Source organism: Erpetoichthys calabaricus, chromosome 16, assembly GCF_900747795.2.
Source record: "Erpetoichthys calabaricus chromosome 16, fErpCal1.3, whole genome shotgun sequence".
Taxonomy (NCBI): Eukaryota; Metazoa; Chordata; class Cladistia; order Polypteriformes; family Polypteridae; genus Erpetoichthys; species Erpetoichthys calabaricus.
In genome coordinates, this window is record NC_041409.2 from 76,741,572 (window position 1) to 76,764,266 (window position 22,695).

Genomic DNA, 22,695 nt, shown 5'->3' on the forward strand with positions numbered 1-22,695 from the left:
CCCATAATGACAAAAAAAAAGCATATTTCCAGAAAGGTTTGAAATTTTATTATTAATAAAAACCAGAAATCATTAATTTGTATAAATATTCAGACCCTTAATTCAGTACTTTCTAGAAGCCCCTTTGACAGCAGTTCCAGCGTCGAGTCTTCTTGGGTAAGTCTCCACAAGCCTGCACACCTAAATTTGGGCAGTTTATCTCATTCTTCCTTGCAGAGCCTCCTAAGCTCTGTTAGATTGGATGTAAACTACCAACCTCAGGTCTCTCCACACATGTTCTATGGGGTTTAAGTTTGAACTTTAACTGGGCCACTCAAGGACATTCACAGTCTTGTCCCAAAGTCACACCAGTGTTGTTTTGGCAGTTTGCTTCAGGTCATTGTTGTATTGAAAGATGAACTGTCACGTCTGTCTGAGGCGGCATGCACTCTGGAGTAGGTTTTCTTCAAGGACCTCTCTGTATTTGGCTGCATTCATTCCTCTCTCATTTTGACCAGTCTTGCTGTCCCTGACACTGAAAAGTAGACATCTAGCATGCTGCTGCCACCACCATGCTTCACTGTAGGGATGGTATTAGACAGGGGATAAACAGTACCTGGTTTTTGCCAGACATTGTGCAGAGAGTCCTGCCTAAACAGTTCAATTTTTGTCTTATCAGGCCAAATATTATCTGACTTAAGAATTCCAAAAGAAAGTGCTCAGTAACTAGTTTGAAATTCTTGGTAGTCATGACTTCTTTCTTTGACTTTGATTTTTTGTGTTTCCTTTCAGTCCTTGTTATTTTGGTGCATTCAAATTTCCGGCATTGACCAGGACTTATTTAAGACTTCAAGTCTGTGTATTCATCTCCTGATCATTTTTCCTAGCTTTTCTTCTTCCAATTTCTGTCTTTGCAATGTCAGAATAAATGGCAATGGGGTGACATCACTAATATAATAGTAAAAACAGTAACAATGTCAAAAACAAGGTAAAAGTGAAAAATAAATATTAGCAGAAATGGACTTTAGTGTTTAAAATACTAAGGTCATAACACACACATAGTACATTCCTCTTGATATAGTCATAACCTGCAGAAGCACAAAATGCAAGCTATACAAAATGTAGGATTACTTAATTCCTGATGCAGATAACCTCTCTATGTGGCCATACATGTGGGCGTTCAAAAATACCCCTACTACATACACAGCTGCAGAAGAGATTTTATTTTATTTTTACAATCCACCTTCCATTTCTGCAGTCTCAATGACAAGTGAGTTGGTAGGAAAAAATAGGAAATGGACTTTTGAGCCATCACAAATATATTGCAAACACAGACATCTACTGTAGTGGATTTCTTTATATAGATAGATAGATAGATAGATAGATAGATAGATAGATAGATAGATAGATAGATAGATAGATAGATAGATAGATAGATAGATAGATAGATAGATAGATAGATAGATAGATAGATAGATAGATAGATAGATAGAAAAAACACTTTATACTGTAATTGATAGATAGATAGATAGATAGATAGATAGATAGATAGATAGATAGATAGATAGATAGATAGATAGATAGATAGATAGATAGATAGATAGATGAGGCACTACATAATAGATAGTGTAGGAGGAGAACGGGCATCCCAGCTGAATCACATGACATACAATTAACCGGACGAGTGGCCAGCACGATGATGCAAACAAATTGGGGATAAAGAAATAAAATTATACCCAGCTGGGATTTAGTGGATACAGTGTAGACTAGGGAAAACCAAAGATCGGGATTGGTTCCAACCCCCACACACTAGGTGGCAGTGGTCCACATATGGTAATCCAATGGGAACACCCACAGGAGTGCTTGCGACTTGCAGTCTGGAAGTGCAGTCCTGTTTGGCATCCCTGGTGATCAATAGAGGGCGCTGTTCAGGGAGGACCTCTCTACTTTTTCTATGGCCCAGAAGTGCCTCCCTGAAGACATGGCATGGCACCGGAAGCTTTCCTGGGTCCAACATAAAAGGAGTCTGCTGCCTCATTTCAGGGAGTCAGACTCAGGAGGCAGCGGACAAAATTCATCGGAGGATGGAAGGAGAAAGATTTATTGATTTTTATTGATTTGTATGGTTATTGTGGCTGATTGCTGAAAGATGTTTCAGAAGAAGTGCTTGAAGAGAATAAATCCCCATTATTTTATTCATATATTGTGTGGATTATTACTGTGTCTGTGGTTTGTGGCTCTCTCTGGTGTCCCCTTGTGATCACAATAGATAGATAGATAGATAGATAGATAGATAGATAGATAGATAGATAGATAGATAGATAGATAGATAGATAGATAGATAGATGGCACTTTATTTGTCCACACCCTGTTCTTTAATGGCACTTTACTGGGTTGTGTGGTTCCTTGTAGATCCCTTACTTAACAAAGTAACACTTCATTCTGGGAATGGTTCTTTGCATGTAAAGTTGGTTCTTCTGACTTTAAAAAGGCTCCTAATCTGGACAAAACAGAAACCTTGAATGCTTAGTAGGGTATTTAGCAGAATACCAAAGATCAAGAAAACCTGAATTTAAGCTGTGGTCATTTCAGACTCATGAACCCTTTGGTTTTCACAGATCTGTCATCATCTATTCCTGGTAATTTGTGGAGCTTGTTATGGATCTAAATAAAGAAAGGATCTTTCTCGGACTTTCATGTGGATGGTTCTTTAGGAAACCAAAAATGGCATCACTTTGAAGAACCACTACTTTACCTTTATTTTTAAAAGTGCAGAAGGAAATATGTCAGTATTAAAATTGCTTATAAATTATGGAGAGTCATCTTGGGCACTGTATACTGACACTGACCGTGCAGCGCTATTGTGGTATCCAGTGATGCCAATGTATCCTAAATAATGATGTAGTTGTGTTCTCCTGTTCTCCATTGTGTTTCAGTGGGCAGGTCGGAGCGGCAGGGAATTACCGGAGCAGCAGGGAATTACAAAAGCAAAATGGACTTTATACTTTTGTCCACCAGATGCTTTTAAAATGGTAGGGATCACACTGACACAACACTCCTGGCCTGAGCGACTAACTGAGGGATTACCGTAAGCTTAGAGGCTGCAGTCAGACCCTCTGGGCAAGACTTCTCCATGAAATGATGTGTGCACGATCATAGCTACAGTATGTCACTGTCTGGGACAGGCAATGTGTTTCAGTGGAGAAAAAGTTTGTGTTTTCACACTTTGTCTTGCTTTCTCAGTGGGATTTGCAGCTCATTTGACTCATTCCTCATTCAGTGACTTTTGTGCTGGTGCAGCCCACTAAATCCCAGCTGCACTCTGGGCAGCAGCTCAGATGGGTGGACTGGAGCTTATCGGCAGGCTGGAGTACAATATAAGCAGGCCAGTGTTGTGCGTCAGCGCCTAGAGGAGCTAAGTGTTTAATTGGATTGATTGATGATTACTCAGAGTGTCTGCCTGTAAATCAGCTCCCCCTCACTATGGTCAGTATACACAGGGTGCAGCATGGATCCAAACTCCATTTAGATTTCAAGTTTTAAAATATTTGCTTAGAAAAAGCTGAAAAACTAGGCCATGTTAGATTGTGTTTTACTCGCCAACGGGAAGTTGTCCTCCTTTCCTACAGTAGCTGCGAATTCAGTCAGTGATTTCTATAATCCTCCTGTCAAATGGCTCTCCATCTGTTTCAAGTGATTCCTTCCTTGCTTGCACCCATCCACGTCACTTGTCCAAAGTGGCCTATTACAACATGGCCCTGCCTTTTCCCTGAACCTGGCTTATGGAGTTAATCCTATCTTTAACTCCTTGGTCAAGGTGACTAGTTCCTCAGCATCGCATCAACCACAGGGCAGAACTCAGGCAGATTTCAATGGACCTTGAGAATGGCATCCTGTCACCTCCTGGACTGAACATGAAGCCCATCCCAGAGGAGTCCACTCCGGCAGGGTCAGACAGTTGTGTTCCAGGTGAACAGGGGTTTTGGTTTGGTCTTTTTAATTTCTGATTGTGGGATGCTGGTAGGAGATCTTAAGAATATATGAGGTGGAAAAACCTATGAGATTGTGTGTAACTTTAGTTGGAATGTGGCTGGAAAGTTTATGCTGTTTATGCCTTACTAATATGAGGGTCACTTCCATTTCATACTTAAAAAAGTCTAAGAGGACAAAGTGAGATGATGTGGAATAAGCTTAGAGCTTGTCTTTGCTCTCATAGTCTGTTTGCCTTTAGCTCCCTTTTGATCTCTCCCTTTCAATGTGTTAAAGCTCTTTGCAGTAAGGAGATCGTGGGTTCGCTTCCCAGGTCCACCCTGCAGGGAGATTGCTTTGAATAGTGAAAAAATGTGCTATATAAATACTGTATAAAGAATTATTATTATCATTAATAAGATTGAATCTACTACTCTCCTCAGTATTTGTTCTATGTATAGTGCCTTTCATTAAGGTTACTTACCTATAATTGATGTTGGTGTTCTTTGTGGGGCTGTGGGTGCTGCATCTCATGGAGAGAAAAGTTAAATTGTTCTGCTTGGGTTCAGACATGGATTCAAAGAAGCCCATGTAACGAGATGCTTGGCAAAATAGACATTTAAATGTTGTTTCCAGACACATTAAACACTGCATCAGTGTAGAGAAGATTCTGTTTTACAGAAAGCAGAACCCCAAATTCATCAGTTTGTTTGCCATGGCCTTACACATCTTATGTCCATTGTCTACTCTAACCACATTTTATTTTTTCACTTTTACCAGCCTTGACTGAGACACGAGGCTTGAGGTCCCAAATAAATATTTAGCTTGATTATTTAAAACTTGCAACGTTGGAGGTGACTAGTCACCTGAGAGTGGTCCATGCATCTCTGAAGTTTGGCTGTTTACTCTGTGGGCTGAAGTGACATTTAGATGGTCGATTGTGAAGACAGGACACTTTAGTAGCAGCCCAGGTAGGCTTAAAGAACTGTCTGTCCGTAATTTAACTCTTCAAGAGGATAATAATAAGGGTAGTAACTGTACAGCTGCATTCTATGACGGAGATTTTTTGATAAACAGGTAGAAGAGCTGACAGAATAGAATTTTACTCTGCATTAGAACATTCTTTGGCAGATGACTGTCCTAGAGGTGCCAAGAAGAAAAAGTATTATTTTAAGAGCAAAGCCTTAGACGCTCACTTATTCTCAGTAAAGGACCTGGCAAAGCAAACCACAAGGGAGGTGAGGTATTCACAATGGAGATAAAATATTGGTGGTGACTGTAGCAATTAGCAGTAAGAAAGGTAAACCTTCAGTGCTGGCTGACTGGGAAGTAAGAAAGGAGTGAGGAAGGTGACTCTCAGGTAGTCAGTAGGAGAGAGTTGAGGCTTTTGGACGTGAGCTGAAAGAAAAGAAGCTGACACTAGTGCTGTGCTGCCTTGGTGACAGGTGACAGTTCAGGAGCCGAGGTCTTTTGTAGGTGACATTTTAGGAATTCAGTTTTTAGTTGCTCAGCGAGTAAAGTGCAGGAGGGTGACTGTGTGGTTAATATCACAAAGTCATCTCCCTGTGTTGGCTAACTTTAAAATTATTGGAGTGACAATGGGCAGAAAACCCTTTAGATAATCTGCTCTGAGAGGACTGAAACAACCATCGTTGTGAAGATGGCTGTTTGAAGCCAAACACAGTGGGAGGTCATTTTTCATTTTTGAAAGATGTGAGCCTTGTGTTGGAGGACCGAAAAACGTTCACTTCGACAAAGCTATTATTGACATGCTCTTTTGTTTGAATGCTAAAGACTCATTTTAGCACATTTTTTGTTAATATTTTACTACTTTTGTAGTTGTTACATATGTTTCCTGGAATTTTTGTGACTCCATTGTGTTTTTTTCTCTTATAGCTTCAGCCTTACAGTATTCTGTTACTTTGCTTGCTGCTATTCACATGATATAGAAGTTATATAATCAATAAGCTTATTAAGTGTGCATATTACACAAGATGGAAGACATTATCATACAGGAAGCAAACTGAAAAGAATTTAGGGGTATATATTGACCAGAACTGGAGGTGGCAGAGTTAAAGATGTTAAGATTTGCACTGGGTGTGATGAGGCTGGACAGGATTAGAAACGAGTACATTAGAGGGTCAGATCAGGTTGGAAGGTTGGGAGACAAAGTCAAAGAGGTGAGATTGCATTGGTTTGGACATGTGCAGAGGAGAGATGCTGGGTATATTGGGAGAAGGATGTTAAAGATAGAGCTGCCAAGCAAGTGGAAAAGAGGAAGGCCTAAGAGAATGTTTATGGATGTGGTGAGAGAGGACATGCAGGTGGTGCGTGTAACAGAGCAAGAGACAGAGGACAGGAAGATATGGAAAAAGATGATCTGCTGTGGCAACCCCTAATGGGAGCAGCTGAAAGAAGAAGAAGATGTTGACACAACATATCTACATCGACTAACCAATGTACAGAAGCAATGATAAAGGCAAATAAAATGTTAGGTTATATCACAAAAACTGTTGAATATAAGTCAAAAGACATTAGGCTCAGACTATATAATGCACTAGTTAGACCACATCTGGAGTACTGTGTGCAGTTCTGGTCACCACACTACAAGAAAAACATAGCAGCACTTGAAGCTGTTAATGGAGAAGTAACCAGGTGAACCCAAAAGTCAAGGAGGTGTCCTACTGTGACAGCCTCAAAAAATTAAATCTGTTTAGTCTCGAACAGAGTAAACTACATAGGGACTTAATCCAGGCCTTCTAAATCCTCAAAGACATTGATAAAGTAGATCCAGCAGAATTCTTTCATCTTAAGGGTGAATCGCGTACTCGAGGACATCAGTGGAAATTAAGGGGAAGTGCATTTAAAACTGAAGGAAACAAGCACTTCTTTACGCAGAGAGTTGTGGGAATCTGTAACAAGTTACCGATCCATGTAGTTGAAGCGCAGATTTTGACAACCTTTGAAAAGGATCTGGATGAGATGCTGGGACAGCTCAGCTATTAGCTAAACAAACAGGCTTGATGGTCTGAATGGTCTTCTCTTATTTGTCAAATTTCTTAGGTTCTTATGATAATAAAAGTAGGTGGAAGGGCGGATAATGCAAAATCAGCTAAATTGTTATTGAGGGACTTGGATGTCACACAGTCTTGGGCAAATTTGTGTCAGATAAAATGTAATGTACAGTAAATACATTTAAAGTATTACATGTAAAATGTAAAGTTTTACATATAGAAAGGAGAAATGTTAGATTTGAATGAACAATGGGAGGTCTGAAACTTGAAAATACCCTTATGAGAAGGATCTGGGAGTCATAGTGGACTCATCACCATCTACATCCAGACAGTGAAGAGTGACTAGGCTAAGTCCAGGACTAAGAGGTATGAGCTACTGGAGAAACTGAAGGAGTTGAACCCTTTCAGATAAGGAGGGGATATGACTGAAGTATGGTGGACCCCAGTTGTTACATTAAAATAAGAACATGGGGACACAGTTGGAAACTTGTTCAGGGCAGATTTCACACAAATGTAAGGAGACGTCACGCAAAACCTTTTATTGGCTAACTAAAAAGATTCCTATCTCTGGCATGTTGTGATTATTTGCTGTATTATTTGTTTCTTTGTGGTATTCATTATTGAAATGTTTTATGCTTTTTTACTTAGTTAATTACTTTTTTGTTTGATGCGATTATTTTTGTTTAACTCAATGATATTTTAAAATAAATTAAGCTTTTGAATATTGCTTTTTGAGCAGGGGATTTTAAAAGACATTGGACTTCTATTATGTAAAAAAAGCAGCGCATAGCAACAACAGCAGAGAACAAAGACACAAGCACAATCATTGGTAAATGATAGTCAGTGAATAAATATAAACATTCAAATGATGATAATTTGTTTCTATGTGACACTAAACAGACAAGAATGACAAAACAATATAAGCAGCATCCTGACAATGACTCCCGTATGTAGAAGCTGACTGTTTTCTTAGTAAAATGATTCATGAGGGCCTGATACTGAATGGGCCGATTCTTTGGTTGCTGTCTTTGATGTAAATGTCTCTTTTTGAACAGACTTTGACGGACATCACCCTATGGTTAGTGACCATTTATTAGCCAACTATGAGGTAGCTTACTCCTTGGTGAGTGCAACAGGGACTGATTATACATGAACGGATTCTTTTATAGTTGTATTGAAATGAAGTGTTACCACAGTGGGACACTCAGCTAAGCAAAGCACAAACCAGTGCACAAGGTTTTTCATCCCAATATGCAGAATTACATTTTATTAAAACAGAAAGCAATCCATCCATCTTTCCTTCCAGTTTCCAAGTTTATCCTAAACATGGTTGTAGGGAACCTGCAGCCTATCCCAGTAAGCACTGGATACAAGGCAGGAACAATCCTTAGACAGGGCTCCAGTCCATCACAGGGTGAACACACACACGCACACACACACACTCAGGCCAATGCAGCAACGCCAAAGTATTTCAATGGGCAAATCCACCAAACAGAAATTCCTATGGTTAGTCCCATAGTCCTGGTCCCTCTCAGATTAGTAGTACAGAGTTCCCTCTGCCACTTCAGACTCTCTGAACAACAGTTTTCTTTAGGCTTCATACAGCCTTATCAAAACTGTTCTTAATTTTTAGAAAACAAAAATACAGTAGACCCCCCCCCCCCCCCCCCCCCCAGTTTTCAGAATCAGTGTCACTTTTTGTATTAAGTACACCTTGGGCTAGGTGGATATCTTTCTTTTCTCAAATTATGAAGCGTAGGACTTACTGTCTGTTCATCATCATTTTTTATTGTGATCCCTGGAAAGATGTTATCGGAAGAGGCCAGGCTTCTGTGTTTGTTCTTCACCTCCCTAGGTGGCATCTACTCTTAAGCACCACTGGACTATTTACTGGGCATGTACTCTAAAGGTCATTTCCAATCTTTTCCTGGAAAAGGAGAAGTTTGCACTATGAGCTGTTTAGAGGTCCTCTCTTTTCCCCCATAGTTTATCCCTCTCTTTCAGCTTGGATGTCACACATCTGTGATCAAACCAAGAGATCATTCTTTGGCAGGAGCTTGTCCTCCAGCAGGTTACTGAGTTAATAAAAATAGTTAACTGAGAAGAGGATTACTACTGTATTTGGATGCAGATTCTGATGAAGAGCAGTTCATGAGTGAGAAGATAAAAGATCTAACTCTTAATACCACTTGCAGAGGAGTTACCTGATGGATACAGCCAAGAACAATGGATATTTTGTGGTTGGCTGTCTCCTGGTTCGGGAGAGATTATGAACCTGTTTGATTCTAGATTAGTGCTGCCAGCTGTAACTTTGTAAGAAGTCTCCATGAATGCTGCAGATGTGCTTTTCCCTGGGGGTTTGCTTGTATGCCTGTGGGAGAACTCATGATAGCTGCTTTATATCTGTAGTAATACGGTAATGCTCTGTCATGCCAGGATTAGTGGCTATTTCTATCTCAAGGACACACTGCATATTCTTAAGTCCAGGTCAAACATAAAGTGCAAATAGAAAGAACAAAGTGCTAACATTTTTCACTTTTCTTTACTCCTTTTTTATTTTTTTCTAATATATCAAATTTCCTTTTATCATTCTGAGCTGTAGTAAGATAAATTAACAGAAATAGATCACAATCTCCCTATAATAGTGACACAGTCAGTAGCTCATCTGTACGTATAAACCCATATATGCTCTCTTTTCAAAGGTGGGAGTTTGCTACAGTATGGTGTGTAAAATGACACTTTTCTACTAGTGGGTACAATTTTTTTGTACTTTGTTTCTTTTTAATGTAATTTGCATCTTTGTGGTTTTACTGACATACACTGCAAGATGCTGATGATATTTGGTTGCTAGGGGGCAGCCACAACAAACACCATCAGCAAAATAAAATGGTAGGCAAAACCCGAGCGTGAGAGAGACATGGAAGTGCCAGTTTCAGTTTTATAATCTAAATATAGTGCTGTTCCATGAGAAGTACTGCTAGATATACCCAAGCCCCATCACTTTCACACCTCCACACCACTCTGGTGGAATTATTAACACTTTTTATACACACTAACTGTGCTACCCATCTAAGATGGTTTTAAATTCAGTTAATCAACATAGACCTCATTGTTTAACATTAGCAGTGCACCATCCTAAAAGCACATTCCTAAAAGCAGTGTTAATGTTTGTGATGTGACATCTGTTGGAATGACAATTGGAAAGCATTTTAGCACTACAAATGTTTGTGACACATAAAGCACAAAAAAGCTCATAAAGGGTCTGGGACACCCGAAGGCAAACCCATATTGTAAAGAGTGCAAAAGTCGCTAAAGAAAATCCGTGTTAACGCAAATTTGGACTAGTCCTGTTGTTCAGGACAAGTCTCACCCAAGATAGTGGTGGGTTCGTTTATGGTGCATTCTGGGAGGAAGAGGCGGACACAGATGGGCTGATCCTGGAAGTGATGTCATAGGTGGTTTCTCGTCAATCTTAGTTTCTGCAGAGGGGAAAGAAGAATAGATACCATTATTGCTTTGCGCCCTCGGTTGGTGTGGGGTAACATTGTTATCATCTAAGCCCATAATTTGTTCCCTAAGCACACACATGTGACATATGACAGTGCTGTATTTAAATTCACTGACCTCTACAGTATGACTCATTCTACTGCCAACGGTGAAGATTGCATGGCTAGGTGCTTGGTTTTATGCACCTGTTAACAACCTTGTATTTTCTGTGTGTGGCTGAAATACAGGGATTCAACAATTTAGAGAGCTGTCCACATACCTTTTGGCATATAGTATAAATAAAGCCATTTTTGAGTGATGCCAGAATATACAAATTGCACAAACCACATGCCTACCAGCTAACACTAACTCCGCTCAATTTATATTGATATGGCTGTGTTTCCTAAACCTGACTCATGAAATGTGCTGGTGTTGTTACTATGCCTGTAAACATGAAAAGGAAATGGAATGAAGGTAAAACAAGGACTTGAATTGAGATCTGGACTGGCATTTTAAAAGGGTCTTAAAATAGGATTATGATTGGGGCTGTGACTCAGACTGGGATTGAAAATGTTACTGAAATTATCAGGGGTTGACAGCTGGTTGATTTGCCAACATGACCTCATGTTTCATGTACAAGCTGATGACACTTAACTTTAGACTGACATCAGTTCTGGGAGCACATCAACTATATACAAGTTCAGCACCTGCTGCCAGGATGTCAGGAAGCTTTTTGTAGGGTCTAAAGATTGGCATGCATTCCAGTATTGTTGTTACTGTATATTGCACGTCATACTCTGATGATGAGCTTCTGCCCTCTGCAGCCCCAATGAGAGAAGAATGACAAAAAGAATGGGTGAAGAGCATTTCAGCACAACTCAGCAATCTCAACCCTTTCTGTCTAAAATTTAGACTCTGCCTAATAATTCTATAATCTTTTGTCACCAGCTTTGAATTTATTTTTGATAGTGCCCTAAAGCTTCAGTCTCACACTTCAGGCACAGCCAAACTTAATGTGCATGGTGCGGGTAGCTCCACACTCCCTATGGCTCTATGGAGCTTCTTGAGCTCGCTACCGTCAATGATGACCCAATGGATGAGCCAGGGAATGAGGACACAACACACAAGGGAAATGGATGGGTGCAAAAGTGCTCCAGTACTTTTATTAAAAACAGTAAAAACAAACGGTGTTCAAACCAAAGTGCTGTGTAAAAATTCAATAAATAAATAACAAATAAAAAGAAGTGATTGTAAATCTCAATAAATCCCTTATAACAAGGTTAAAACACAAGCAAGAAACTGTCCTTTGCAATTCTGAGCCCTGGTGCCTTCCTATTAAAATGGACATCTCCGTCTTACGCTGATCCGTCCAACAGGCGCAGACAACCTTTCATTCCAGCCCACGTCCCTGCTTCCAATCCCATGATGTTCCACGGGGAACTGCCAAGCCCTACTCTGCTCACACCTCTGCCTATGCTTGGGTCCTCCCGGTGAGAGCACACCCTGAGCATAACAGTCGCTCCTGCTACATAGTCGCTCAACAAGAGTGATCCTACAGCCTCCTCCTAAGTGCTGGCCACATACTTCTTCCTGGGGCTCTCCTTCCCATTCGCCTCCTTACTTCTCTCTTGTACTGGCTATCTGTCATTCCTGCCTTTCTCTCAATTCCTTTCTTTAACCTCCTTTCTTTTTTTCTTTCATTTTTCTCCTTTCCAATTCTCCTTCTTTTTCTCTTGATTCTCTCCTTCTGTTCTGTGCAGGCTCCTTTACTCTTTGCTGCCTAACTGGGCACAGGTGCAAGGATTTAGGTTGCCTGACTGATCCTCCCACCTCCACAAGTGTATGCGGCATGGTCAGCCAGTTCCCCAATTGTGAAACACACACATACCCGCACCCGACTGGAGTCTGCACACTCAGGGCGCGATTATTTATTTAAAAATTGGACACCTTTTTCTGAGCTGTGGACCCGCTATACCACACATACTGTAGGTGAGAATAAGCACAACCACATAAGTAAGAACATGCTATTGGATTCTGCAGTACTCCACTTCCTAATCATAATAACCCACAACAGTAGCAATATTCCCAGTATAAACTTGTTAGAAACTGGAAATCACCTATAGTCACCCTCCTTAAAATCTTCTGGCTCAGCAAGAGGGCTGATTACTGGCATAAACAATCCCGATCTCTTCTTCTAAATCTATGCAGCTCCTATGTATTTATGGTTCACATTGTGGCAAGACCTCACCACTCCTCCTCCGAGTACAACAATCCATCTTTATATCTTACTGGCCAGTCAGCGTGGCCCATTGGTTGAGGCAGTGCACTTGTAAACACAAGGTTACCAGTTCAATGCTTACCTTAGACTCACTTTATGACCCTGAAAAGGTCAAATAAGCTGCCAGTACTCCAATTGTAAAAAACGTATGTAAACAACTGTAATGTACACTGATACTGTAAGTCACCATGGATAAAAGCTTTAGCAAATATTTAACAATAATACTCTTTTTATTACATAGCTACGAAAATAACACCAAATATATAACATACCAGCTTGTGTTGTGACTGAATAGGGTACAATAATGCTGTCTCTCCACACTTCAAAAATGTCAAAGATCCAGAGAGCACACAGAAATAGCGTGTTTATTAACAAAATTAACAAGAAATGGAAATATAAGTAAGAACAAAAAGTAAAAATTAAGCAGAGGTAAAACATGACCTTGCTGTGTCTCTGGGTCTGCCTAGATGGTGTGAAGACCATATTTACCAGGGGCCACATGCATAATACTGTGCGTAGAATTCACACTAAAACATGGTGTACGGACAAAAGCAGAAATGTGTATACACACAAAAAAATCCAGATGCATAAGTCTGTGCGTACACCAACATCTACATTCTTCCACTCCATAAATCCCTGTCAGCATGAAAAGTAACACTCGTGCACGCACCTGCCACCACACCCCGACTCCTCCCAGAATTACACCTCTTTGAATATGCAAATCAATATAAATAGCCCCTTATGTTTTGCATTCTGTGAATAGACAATAGCAAAATCATGGAGGAAAAGAAAAATTTCAGCGAATACTAAGTAGAGGCAAGGAAAAATATACCGGTACTATTTTTTGGTTTAAGCAGTGGTATAAACAACAAAAGGAAGTTGATCGAGTGACCGAGTGGCAGAGAAACTCGAAAATTCAAGTTCAGAAAGTCACACAGTGCCCAAAATAAAAAAGAAGTTGTCAGATATCAAAGTCACAAAAGGTGAGTTGTAGCCCACCATCTGAGTGTCATACGGAATCGTATTAGGGTACAGAGAACAGAAAAACAAAATAGGGACACAGTGGAAAAAAATGTCCAAACGTCAACTTTAATCTTGAAATTTCCACTTTAATCATGTACTTTATTTTGTCATTAAAGTAACCAATCAACACACAATCAGCTCTGTAATAGATGTCAAGCCATCTGTAAGCTTAGAATGTTGATTTGGCAAAACGTTTATGGAACTTTGAAATATCTTTGTAGTACATGTTTAATTATGCCATCCATCTATCCATCCAGGGTCACGCCAATCCCAGTAAGCATTCAGGGTGAGGCAGGAAATCCCTGAATGGGGCACCAGCTTGTCGCTGCCACTGTGCCCCGTGTCTCCACATGTTTAATTATAAACAATATACATTATTTGAATGAAGTTAAAAATTTATCTGTATAATGTAATATTTACTGCATTTCATCTTAAAAATTATTCCAAGAGCTCCAAGAAGATAGCGATTAAAAATCTGAATCGACTTAGAAGCCAGTTGTCATCCTATGTAAATACGTGCTTTATAAAGTGGCTCAGGTTTTGCAATATTATAACTGTAGTGCAAGTTTACAGTGAGGTGATTGTACTTAGAAGTACAAACAGTTCTACCAGGAACACTTGATGGACTGGTTGAGTGCATTTAGAACTCTTGGAATGAAACTGTTTCTGAAGCACAAGGTCCCTATAGGAAAGGCTTTGAAGCGCTTGCTGTACTATATGGACGAAGTTCAAATAGACTGTGCACATGGCTGAGTCAGCGTGTGCTTGATGCTGTATCCCGATAATCTGATCAGCTGCTGTAGAGCTGAGATTACACACTCAGATACAGTCGGTTAAATACTCTGAGTGGTGCACTGAGAATAACAACGCTTAAGCAGCTATGGTATTTGGAATAGTTTGCCCGTTCTGTGCACCATTATATAGTTTCTGCTTGGTTACAATGAAATGCCTTAAACTAATAAATGATATGCGGTTAATTTCAGTGTATTTGATAAAGCCGCTTCAGAGATGTGGATCTAAAAAAAGAAAGGGAAACCAAACAGGAAAAGTAACACTGCTTTGATGCTGGGTGCAGCCAGTTTGCAAAATCGAGCGGAGAACTTGCGTACACAAGGGATTGAGCTGGCATGAAAATGTGCGTGGCTTTATGCCAAGATTAGTTTTTATACATTGCAATGTGATTGTGGAAATGGGCATACACAACATTTTTGTGTATACACACCATTTATACATGAGACCCCAGGTTATTACCTTGCCAACATCCAAAGTACCACCAAGCACTTAATTTCTCAGCCTGTGTTTTTTCTGTAAATATTTTATGGAGTTTTCTCGACTTCTGTGTGTGAGGTAAGGGGTTCTTTAAACCAAAGAATTTGATTCTGGTATTTATTTCCAATATGATTAGTTTTAAAAAAGTTGAAAATTTACACCATTTTGTTTTGTTATGGACTGCCATTTTAGAGTGATCACTTCAGCAGTTACGATACCACCCAGAATAACCAGAAAACAGAAGGTGTATGATGTCACTGTAGCAACTGTACAAAGGTCGGCGTGTGTATCTCTGGATCATCCAGGAATTAAGGACAGATATAGCTTTAGTTTTCAGATCTTTAGTGAGAAACTTTCCCTAGTAATAGAACTTATTTTTGGCATTAAGAACTTTGATTTTTTGGTTAACGTTTTGAACTTGACTACAAACTAGTTTGATGTTTTTGGTAAAAATTTTCGTTTAACGTTTTGACTACATTTCATCTCTTGATCCTTTTCATTAAAAAATGCATTGACTCTTTTTGAATCCATACAACCACAGCCACTTCATCCCACTATTGGGCCTTCATCCCAGTTCTCCTCCTGACTGAAGACTGAATGAAATCTTTGCTAAGAAGGGACTTCAAACCTCTTTTGGCTTAGATTCAGAATCACTTCCAGAGTGAAGGGTAATCCATTTTCTCTAACACCAGGCTAGAGCTCCCACTAGTGGCTGCTGTAATCTCTGCACTCAAAAGCCTAAACTGGAGCGTCCCCATGAGGAACTTATCAGTTGTGTCTTACCCAGATAGAATAACATGATCATGTTAATTTAAATCAAAGAATTGTGTGCTGGCTCCCAATGAGAAGGTGAGACAATACCGGCATTCTGCTAGTCCTCCAAGACCGCTCCATTAAATGAGCAACTTGCATCAGTAGCTTGCCTAGTGTCCCTTAATTATCACCTGTTGGGCCAGAAGCCTTCCAGCCTTTTGCCAGCGGACCATGGTCTCTCTCTCTCTCTCTTTCTCTCTCTGTCTCTCACTCTCTCCCACTACTGCAGCATTGCCTCTCTTCTTGCATTCTGGGAGAGAATTGCATGTTTTCATTCAACCCAGTGCTCTCTCTCCCTCTCTTTCCTGCAGTGGTGTCCTTGTTTGCTGCCTCTATGGAGCACCAAACCTAACTAGGTATAACACATGCCTAACAGTTATAGTGAAAACCAGTCAGAGTCTGTATGGCTTCTGAAAATATAAAGCCAAGTCCACTGTGAAGTGAGTCCTGGACAAACAACCCTGTAGGCCTAGAGTTCTTTTAGAAAAAAACACCTAATAAATAAAGCCTGCTGGATACTCAGCTTTCTCTGGGCTGACAAGCAACATATGAAGAAGGCAGTTCAGGTTCAGCAAACTGCACTTGAAACAACTAGGGTTCAACTTGGTATATTCTTTAACATACCAAGCAATTGTCCAATCCAAAGTAACAAGATGACACACAAGATCACTCAACACATGATAGTTGCAGTGCAACAAACTTAGAAATGTGGTATTGTGATTAGAATGCTGGTCCATAAGCAGAAAATGAACACAAAAGTGAACAAATTTAAAAGAAGACTGACAGGATGCAATACAGGGTACAGTAGAATTAGCATTAGTATAGTTGGTACAGAAGATTCAAATCAGAATTTTCATACAGTTACAGCAAAATTAAATCCAACAAGAGTTTCAAGCATGAACCCAAACAATGTCTGTGTGCAGTTTGCTTTGTTCTGCTTATTTTTGTGGTGGTTTTTCTCCAAGTACTTTTGGCTTTTTAAACACATCCTAGGGCATGCTAAGTTAATTGGAAATACTAAAATGGCCTGCAGTCAGTGAGTGAGGCCGTGTTTAATTCAAAGTCAATAATTATCCACACTTCTGATAATTTTGTTTGAGCTGCCCTCTACAGCTTTCCATGCACACATGTGGAAACATGATGTGTTTATTTCACAGTGGTAAAGTTTCGACTTTGATCAGTCAGCCGCTCTTGTCATTTTCTAGGAGTAAATATGGCCACTTTGCTCCCAGTTTGCAACCAAGAAGAGCAGCAAACAGTGAACTGCTTTTTATGGGCTAAAGTGCACCAGGGGGCCAAAATCCCTTGTCAGTTCAGTATATTTATGGTATGAATTTGCTCAATATTGTCATTGGTAGTGGACCTGGATGGATGTCCCACTCTTTCTATATGCTTAACATGCTGTTTTAAAATTCTTTATCCATGTTGTGCAGAAAGCCTTCTCTGTATTTTCACTTATGGTAAACCTTCATCCCATAAAAAGTGGATTACTGCCTCCTTCTCATCTTTTGTGAAAATTGAGAGAGGAATGGCCACCTTTACAACTAGAAAACATCAAGGGAATCTGGCTGATCAAAGTTGAAAACTTTACCACCATGTTTCTAATGCACACACACAAACACAAACACACACACTGTGGATAATTATGGACTTACCCTGATAATGCTATTTGATGGCCCTTTAAAAGTACAACATCAATATCTCTCAACATAAACTCAGATTTGATGTACAAGCTGGTGATATGTAACTTTAGATCAGAACCAGTTCTGGGAGCACATTTACTCTATGGGATTGTCTCCTGACATGTGCCTAGTTCTGCAAGAACAGGCCCCAACCCCTTGTGACCCTAAAATTTAATTAGATGGATTTAATAAATAATTGAAAGGATGACTGTGAATACTTACAGAACATTGCAAAAAACAGCCTTAAGTCATCTGATAATTAATCTAATTTAATGTATTGGTTTATTGTTAAATAATACTTTGTACGTTTATGCAAGTAATAGATATTATAGGTAAAAATGACCATTGTTTTCTAAGACTGAGTATAAACACAAACTTCTTTTGATATTAACTATGATACAATGTTTTCTGGCCTTCAGTCTTTATGATCCCCGTAATCTGTAGTGATTTAATAGAAATAGGGATTTTTAATATAATTGGTATCCTGGGGTATGTCTGAATGGTGACTTTCCCTTAAATAGTATTTGATTTGATAATGAATCACACAGCATATTACCAGAAATACATTCAAGACTAATAAGAAAACTGGAAAAACTGAAATACCATAGCATACCATTTTGTAACACCGCTTAATCTTAAACCTGGTCGCGGGGGAGGTGTGGGGGTACACACACTATCCCAGCAAGCACAGGACGGAACGCAGGAGCAATCCGCAGACGGGGCGACAGTCCTTCACAACTTGACTGAAATAAGACATGAAAAACGCCTAGCTATGTTGTACGTTTTCTTCCGGTTTGAATTTTCACAAAAATCTGGAAATTTCTCGTGCCTTCTCAACTCTTTAGCAAAAAAATCGCCAGCTTTTAGTCTTCTTGTCACGTCCACGGGGTCGAGTATAATATTTATTAACTGTAGGAGCTTTTTTTCTGACACCTCCCATTTTCCAGAAATAAACACTCCGCCTACGTTATTAATATTCAATTTTGAAAGGTAATCCTTTTGTTTCGGGAGGATGGCGCAAGACTAAATAGAAAACACACTATCTGCAGACCCAGAATTTCCGCATGACAGTATGAACTTTGATGCAGAATGAATTTTTCGGGCGATGTTCCCAGACTATGCACACTCCCATACAGGCAACTTACGCTGTGACTCCAGTCTGAAATTTGTTTTAACTTAACGGGTGAAAGTTCTGTTTTTTGAAGATTTACATTAATAATAACTTAATTGCCGTAACAATGATTTAATAGTAATTCAATCAATCAATCAATAAATGGAGTTAAACGCTGCTGCCTCACAGCACCAGGATCATAGGTTCAAATCATATGGCGGGGGGCAATTCTTCCCGAGTCTGTGGGTTTTCTCCAGGTATTCTGAATTGTCGCTTACATTACAAAAACTATCATATTTGGCTAATTGGTGTCTTTAAAACACCCAGATTCAGTACCAGTACAAAGTTAGGCAGAAAACTATAAACTGGGCGCATGTTGCAGCACACTGGATGGACCCCCCAGGAGCACAGGGGTCCACGATGTTTTTGATGCCTATGTATGTTTCTGTTTTGCGTCAAAACAGGGGACCCGACGCACTAATTTGCCCGGGGGCCCTTGAGGCTGTTAAGACGCCACCGAGTTGCGCAACTGTGCTGTGAGACGGATCGGTGCACCATCCAGAGCTTGTTCACGCTTACTGACGATGGTACTTGGCTAGCGCTACCCAGTCCGCCAAGTGTCCTTTTTTTTAAATAACGCACATTCAGAAGATGAATACACAAGATAAACACGCAGACCAACGCCCAAACAGTGTTTTCAGCTTTCTTGTTTTTCATACGGGAACATCTTGTTTACTGAACTTTGCATACATTCATTCGTATATAAACAATATTGTTTTTCCTCACATTGTTAACCGTGAGTACTTTTTCCTTCTTGATATTATATCGTGTATTCCCGTTGTCAGTAAGTATGGGCAGTGTCTGAGTGTACTTGAAGATAAACTTGACTTCCTATTAAGGGTTACTTCATGCGTTAAACCTTAGTTCTTGCCAAGCAAATGTATATCGTTTGTTTTGTCAGAAGTCTGTTTATTCATTTATTACAGTTTTGTTAAATGTACTTGGGAACGTCCTTGGCGTGGTATGCAAAAAATGCACTATATAAAGGTCCTAGTGTATTTGTTTGTGGTGTTCACACAAAAAAAATCGTATTATGCGAGGATGCTATTCCACTGTAATGTACAGTGATCGGATATTCCTGGTGGTTCCTTTAATCTGATATCAAACCCGGCCCTTGGTATCATAGTTTAGATGAGAAACGCACACACAAATAACCGGTTGAGCTAATATTGTTATCTGGAGTTGGAGTAGTGCAGTTACTGTCATATATTGTTATGCTATAATAACCTGAAAGCACCTTGTCTCAGCGATCCCGCGATACGCATGGCATTGCTTTTTGTTGTTCATCGCAAGTGACAAGTCAAACTGGTCTACTCTGACAAATACAGGTAATATGTTTCTACATTATTTTGATTATTGTTTAATCGTCATAATAATTAAGTGCATTTGGTAAGCAACAGTTGAGAATTCTCACGAGCTTTCACGTGTATAATGTAAATGATTTTTATTGAACGATTTATTTGGTTCACTTGTATCACGTTCAAAACTTTAATCAACTTAGGCGTGGGTTCGTGTTTATAACGGTCGAATACGTAATATTTTCTTTCTATTGGCTTCTTTTATTGTATCTGTGGTACAATATTTTATGTTTGTACATTCCTGATCCAAACAAATTTCCCTCCTAAATAATACGTTTTCCCACGCTAACCTTTGTTATAGTTCATTCCAAGTCACTATATGTGGAAGTACACTGTTAAGGTGCCAGAATAGTTATTCAGAGCAATGCCATGGGGGAACCATTTTTGGTTCCCAAAAGATCCATCAAAAGAGCATTTATTAATATGGATCCCGAAGAGGCTCCAGTAAATAATCATGATGGTAACAGATTTGTGAAATACCAGTGGATCATGATTTAAAAAAATGCAATAACACCGACTAAGTCCAGGTTTTCTTAACCTGTTAAGTTTCCTGCTATATGTAGCCTATACGAAACATTAACGATTTTAGGATTTTTTCTATTAAGAAGTTTTTCAAAGCAAGAAGAACCAATTTCATATGCAAAGAACCCTTCACAGAATTAAGTTGTGCTTTGTCAAGCAATATAGTATATGAGGAACCACATAACCCAGTAAAGAACCAGAAAATGCCATTAAAGAACCAGGATTTTTAAGAGTCTAAGGTTAATTAATTCCTCAGAGTTAGGTCTATAATGCATTATATATTTGGATATTGGGAAATATTCTTTGACCAAGGAAACTTTCAAAAATTCCTTTCAGTACTGCCATCTTGATCATCATTATTAACAGCAAGTTCAATATTGGTGTGGTGTATGATTTAGCACAGTTAATCTCAAGTTCAGTTCTGGTGGCCCCCTGTGGCCCAATAGATTCCAACTGCAGACGTGACACTCGGAGTTTCAGGCTCATTCAGTGGCCTAAGACACTCTGTAGCCTGGATGTGATAGAGGCTACTTTTCTTATTTTAATTTTTAGAATAGAATATCTTTTATTGTCATTGCATTGAGAACAATACAATGAAATTTAAAACACCTCTCCCACAGATGCTTTCATCACTAACACACATGCACATAATAAAATGAAATAATAATTAAAGTTCATAAGACCCACATGAAAGCAAGTCCAAGGCTATTAAAATGATGAAAGTGAAAGTAGGGGCAATGGGATAGAGGGCCGAAAATTAAGTTCTTGGACAGCTGAAGGGTAAAAGCTGTTCTTCAGTCTCGTGGAATGGCACTTCAGGGCCCTGTAGCGCCTTCCAGAGGGTAGCAATGTGAAGACATGATGGAAAGGGTGAGTAATATTGCTGATATAATTCACTAAGTCCATGGCAAGCAAGACACACGCAAGACAGAGCCCCGCCCACCAACAATTCACTAAGCAGCTGACCATGGCACGCACGACAGAGCCCCGCCCGCCAACTCTAACACTCCTCACACGTCCATTACCTTCACATTGTTTTCCTTTTATTTCTGATCCCGTTCAACAACTATATGGCGACATCGACTTCTCGACTGTGACTCCGGAACAACTCAGTACGCGAGCTATATTAAGTGTCACCAACGAAGACTCGCTACACCGTAATGAACAAGTGCTGAAATTTATCCCTACTGACAAAGTAACTTTCACCAGCATTGCCTCCATCGTCACAGACGATCCCGCAGATCAAGTTTCGTTCCCTGAAGAATTTCTTAACAGTCTTACTCCCACTGGCATGCCTCCGCATAAACTCAAAATTAAAATAGGTTCAGTCGTCATGCTTCTCAGAAACCTCATGCCAGCAAGAAGTCTCTGTGATGGCACTAGACGGACTGTTACCAGCATTCACTGCAATGTACTGGAGTGTAAAACTATCGCAGCTCCTACCTCACAAACTGTCCTTATTCCCCGGATATCCTGACCCCATCAGATTCAAATTTGCCTTTTACTTTTACACGCAGACAATTTCCTGTTAGATTGACCTTTTCAATGACAATTAATAAGGCACAGGGCCAAACTTTCAAAAAGATATGCATGTATCTGCCAAAACCAGTTTTCAGTTACGGACAATTGTATGTTGCTCTCTCCAGAGTTCCATCTTTTCATTCACTCACAGTCATATCCTCAAACCCACCCCATTTGGACAACTGTGTCTTTCAGGAAGTGTTCACCCATCAATAAATAATTATGTGGTGTATGCTATGCCGCAGGTTGGCTAGTATTGCTGATAATTCTGCAGGCCTTGCTGTAACAGCGTCACCTGCAGATGTCTTTCAAAGGAGGCAGAGAGAGTCCAATGATTTTTTGTGCTGTGTCGACCACCCTCTGGAGGGCTGCCCTGTCTTCCTCTGAACAGTTTCCAAACCATGCCAGGATGGAGTAGGTCAGTAAGCCCTGTTTTGAGCAGTGATAAAAAGCCTTCAGCAAAGTGACAGAGATGTGGTTTTGCCTCAGTATCCTGAAGAAGTGCAATCTTTACTGGGCCTTATTCACTGCAGCAGTGGTGTTTATACTCCATTTTAGGTTACTGCTGATGTGGGTCCCTAGACACTTAAAACTGGTGACCTGCTCCACC

The 22,695-nt window shown here is 39.8% G+C and overlaps 1 protein-coding gene across 5 annotated transcripts in view; it reads left to right on the forward strand.

Moving 5' to 3' along the window:
- Positions 1 to 22,695, forward strand: part of eml1 (EMAP like 1) — a 231,870-nt gene that overhangs the window by 18,831 nt on the left and 190,344 nt on the right. For 3 of the 5 annotated variants that reach the window (XM_051919893.1, XM_051919894.1, XM_051919895.1), the window contains exon 1: positions 3,802 to 3,948. The exons of the other annotated variants lie outside the window; for them this stretch is intronic. In XM_051919893.1, coding sequence (XP_051775853.1) covers positions 3,852 to 3,948 — 97 coding nt within the window. In that variant the 5' untranslated portion in view covers positions 3,802 to 3,851. Of the gene's footprint in view, positions 1 to 3,801; positions 3,949 to 22,695 lie in introns of those variants that run through there. 5 annotated transcript variants of the gene reach the window in all.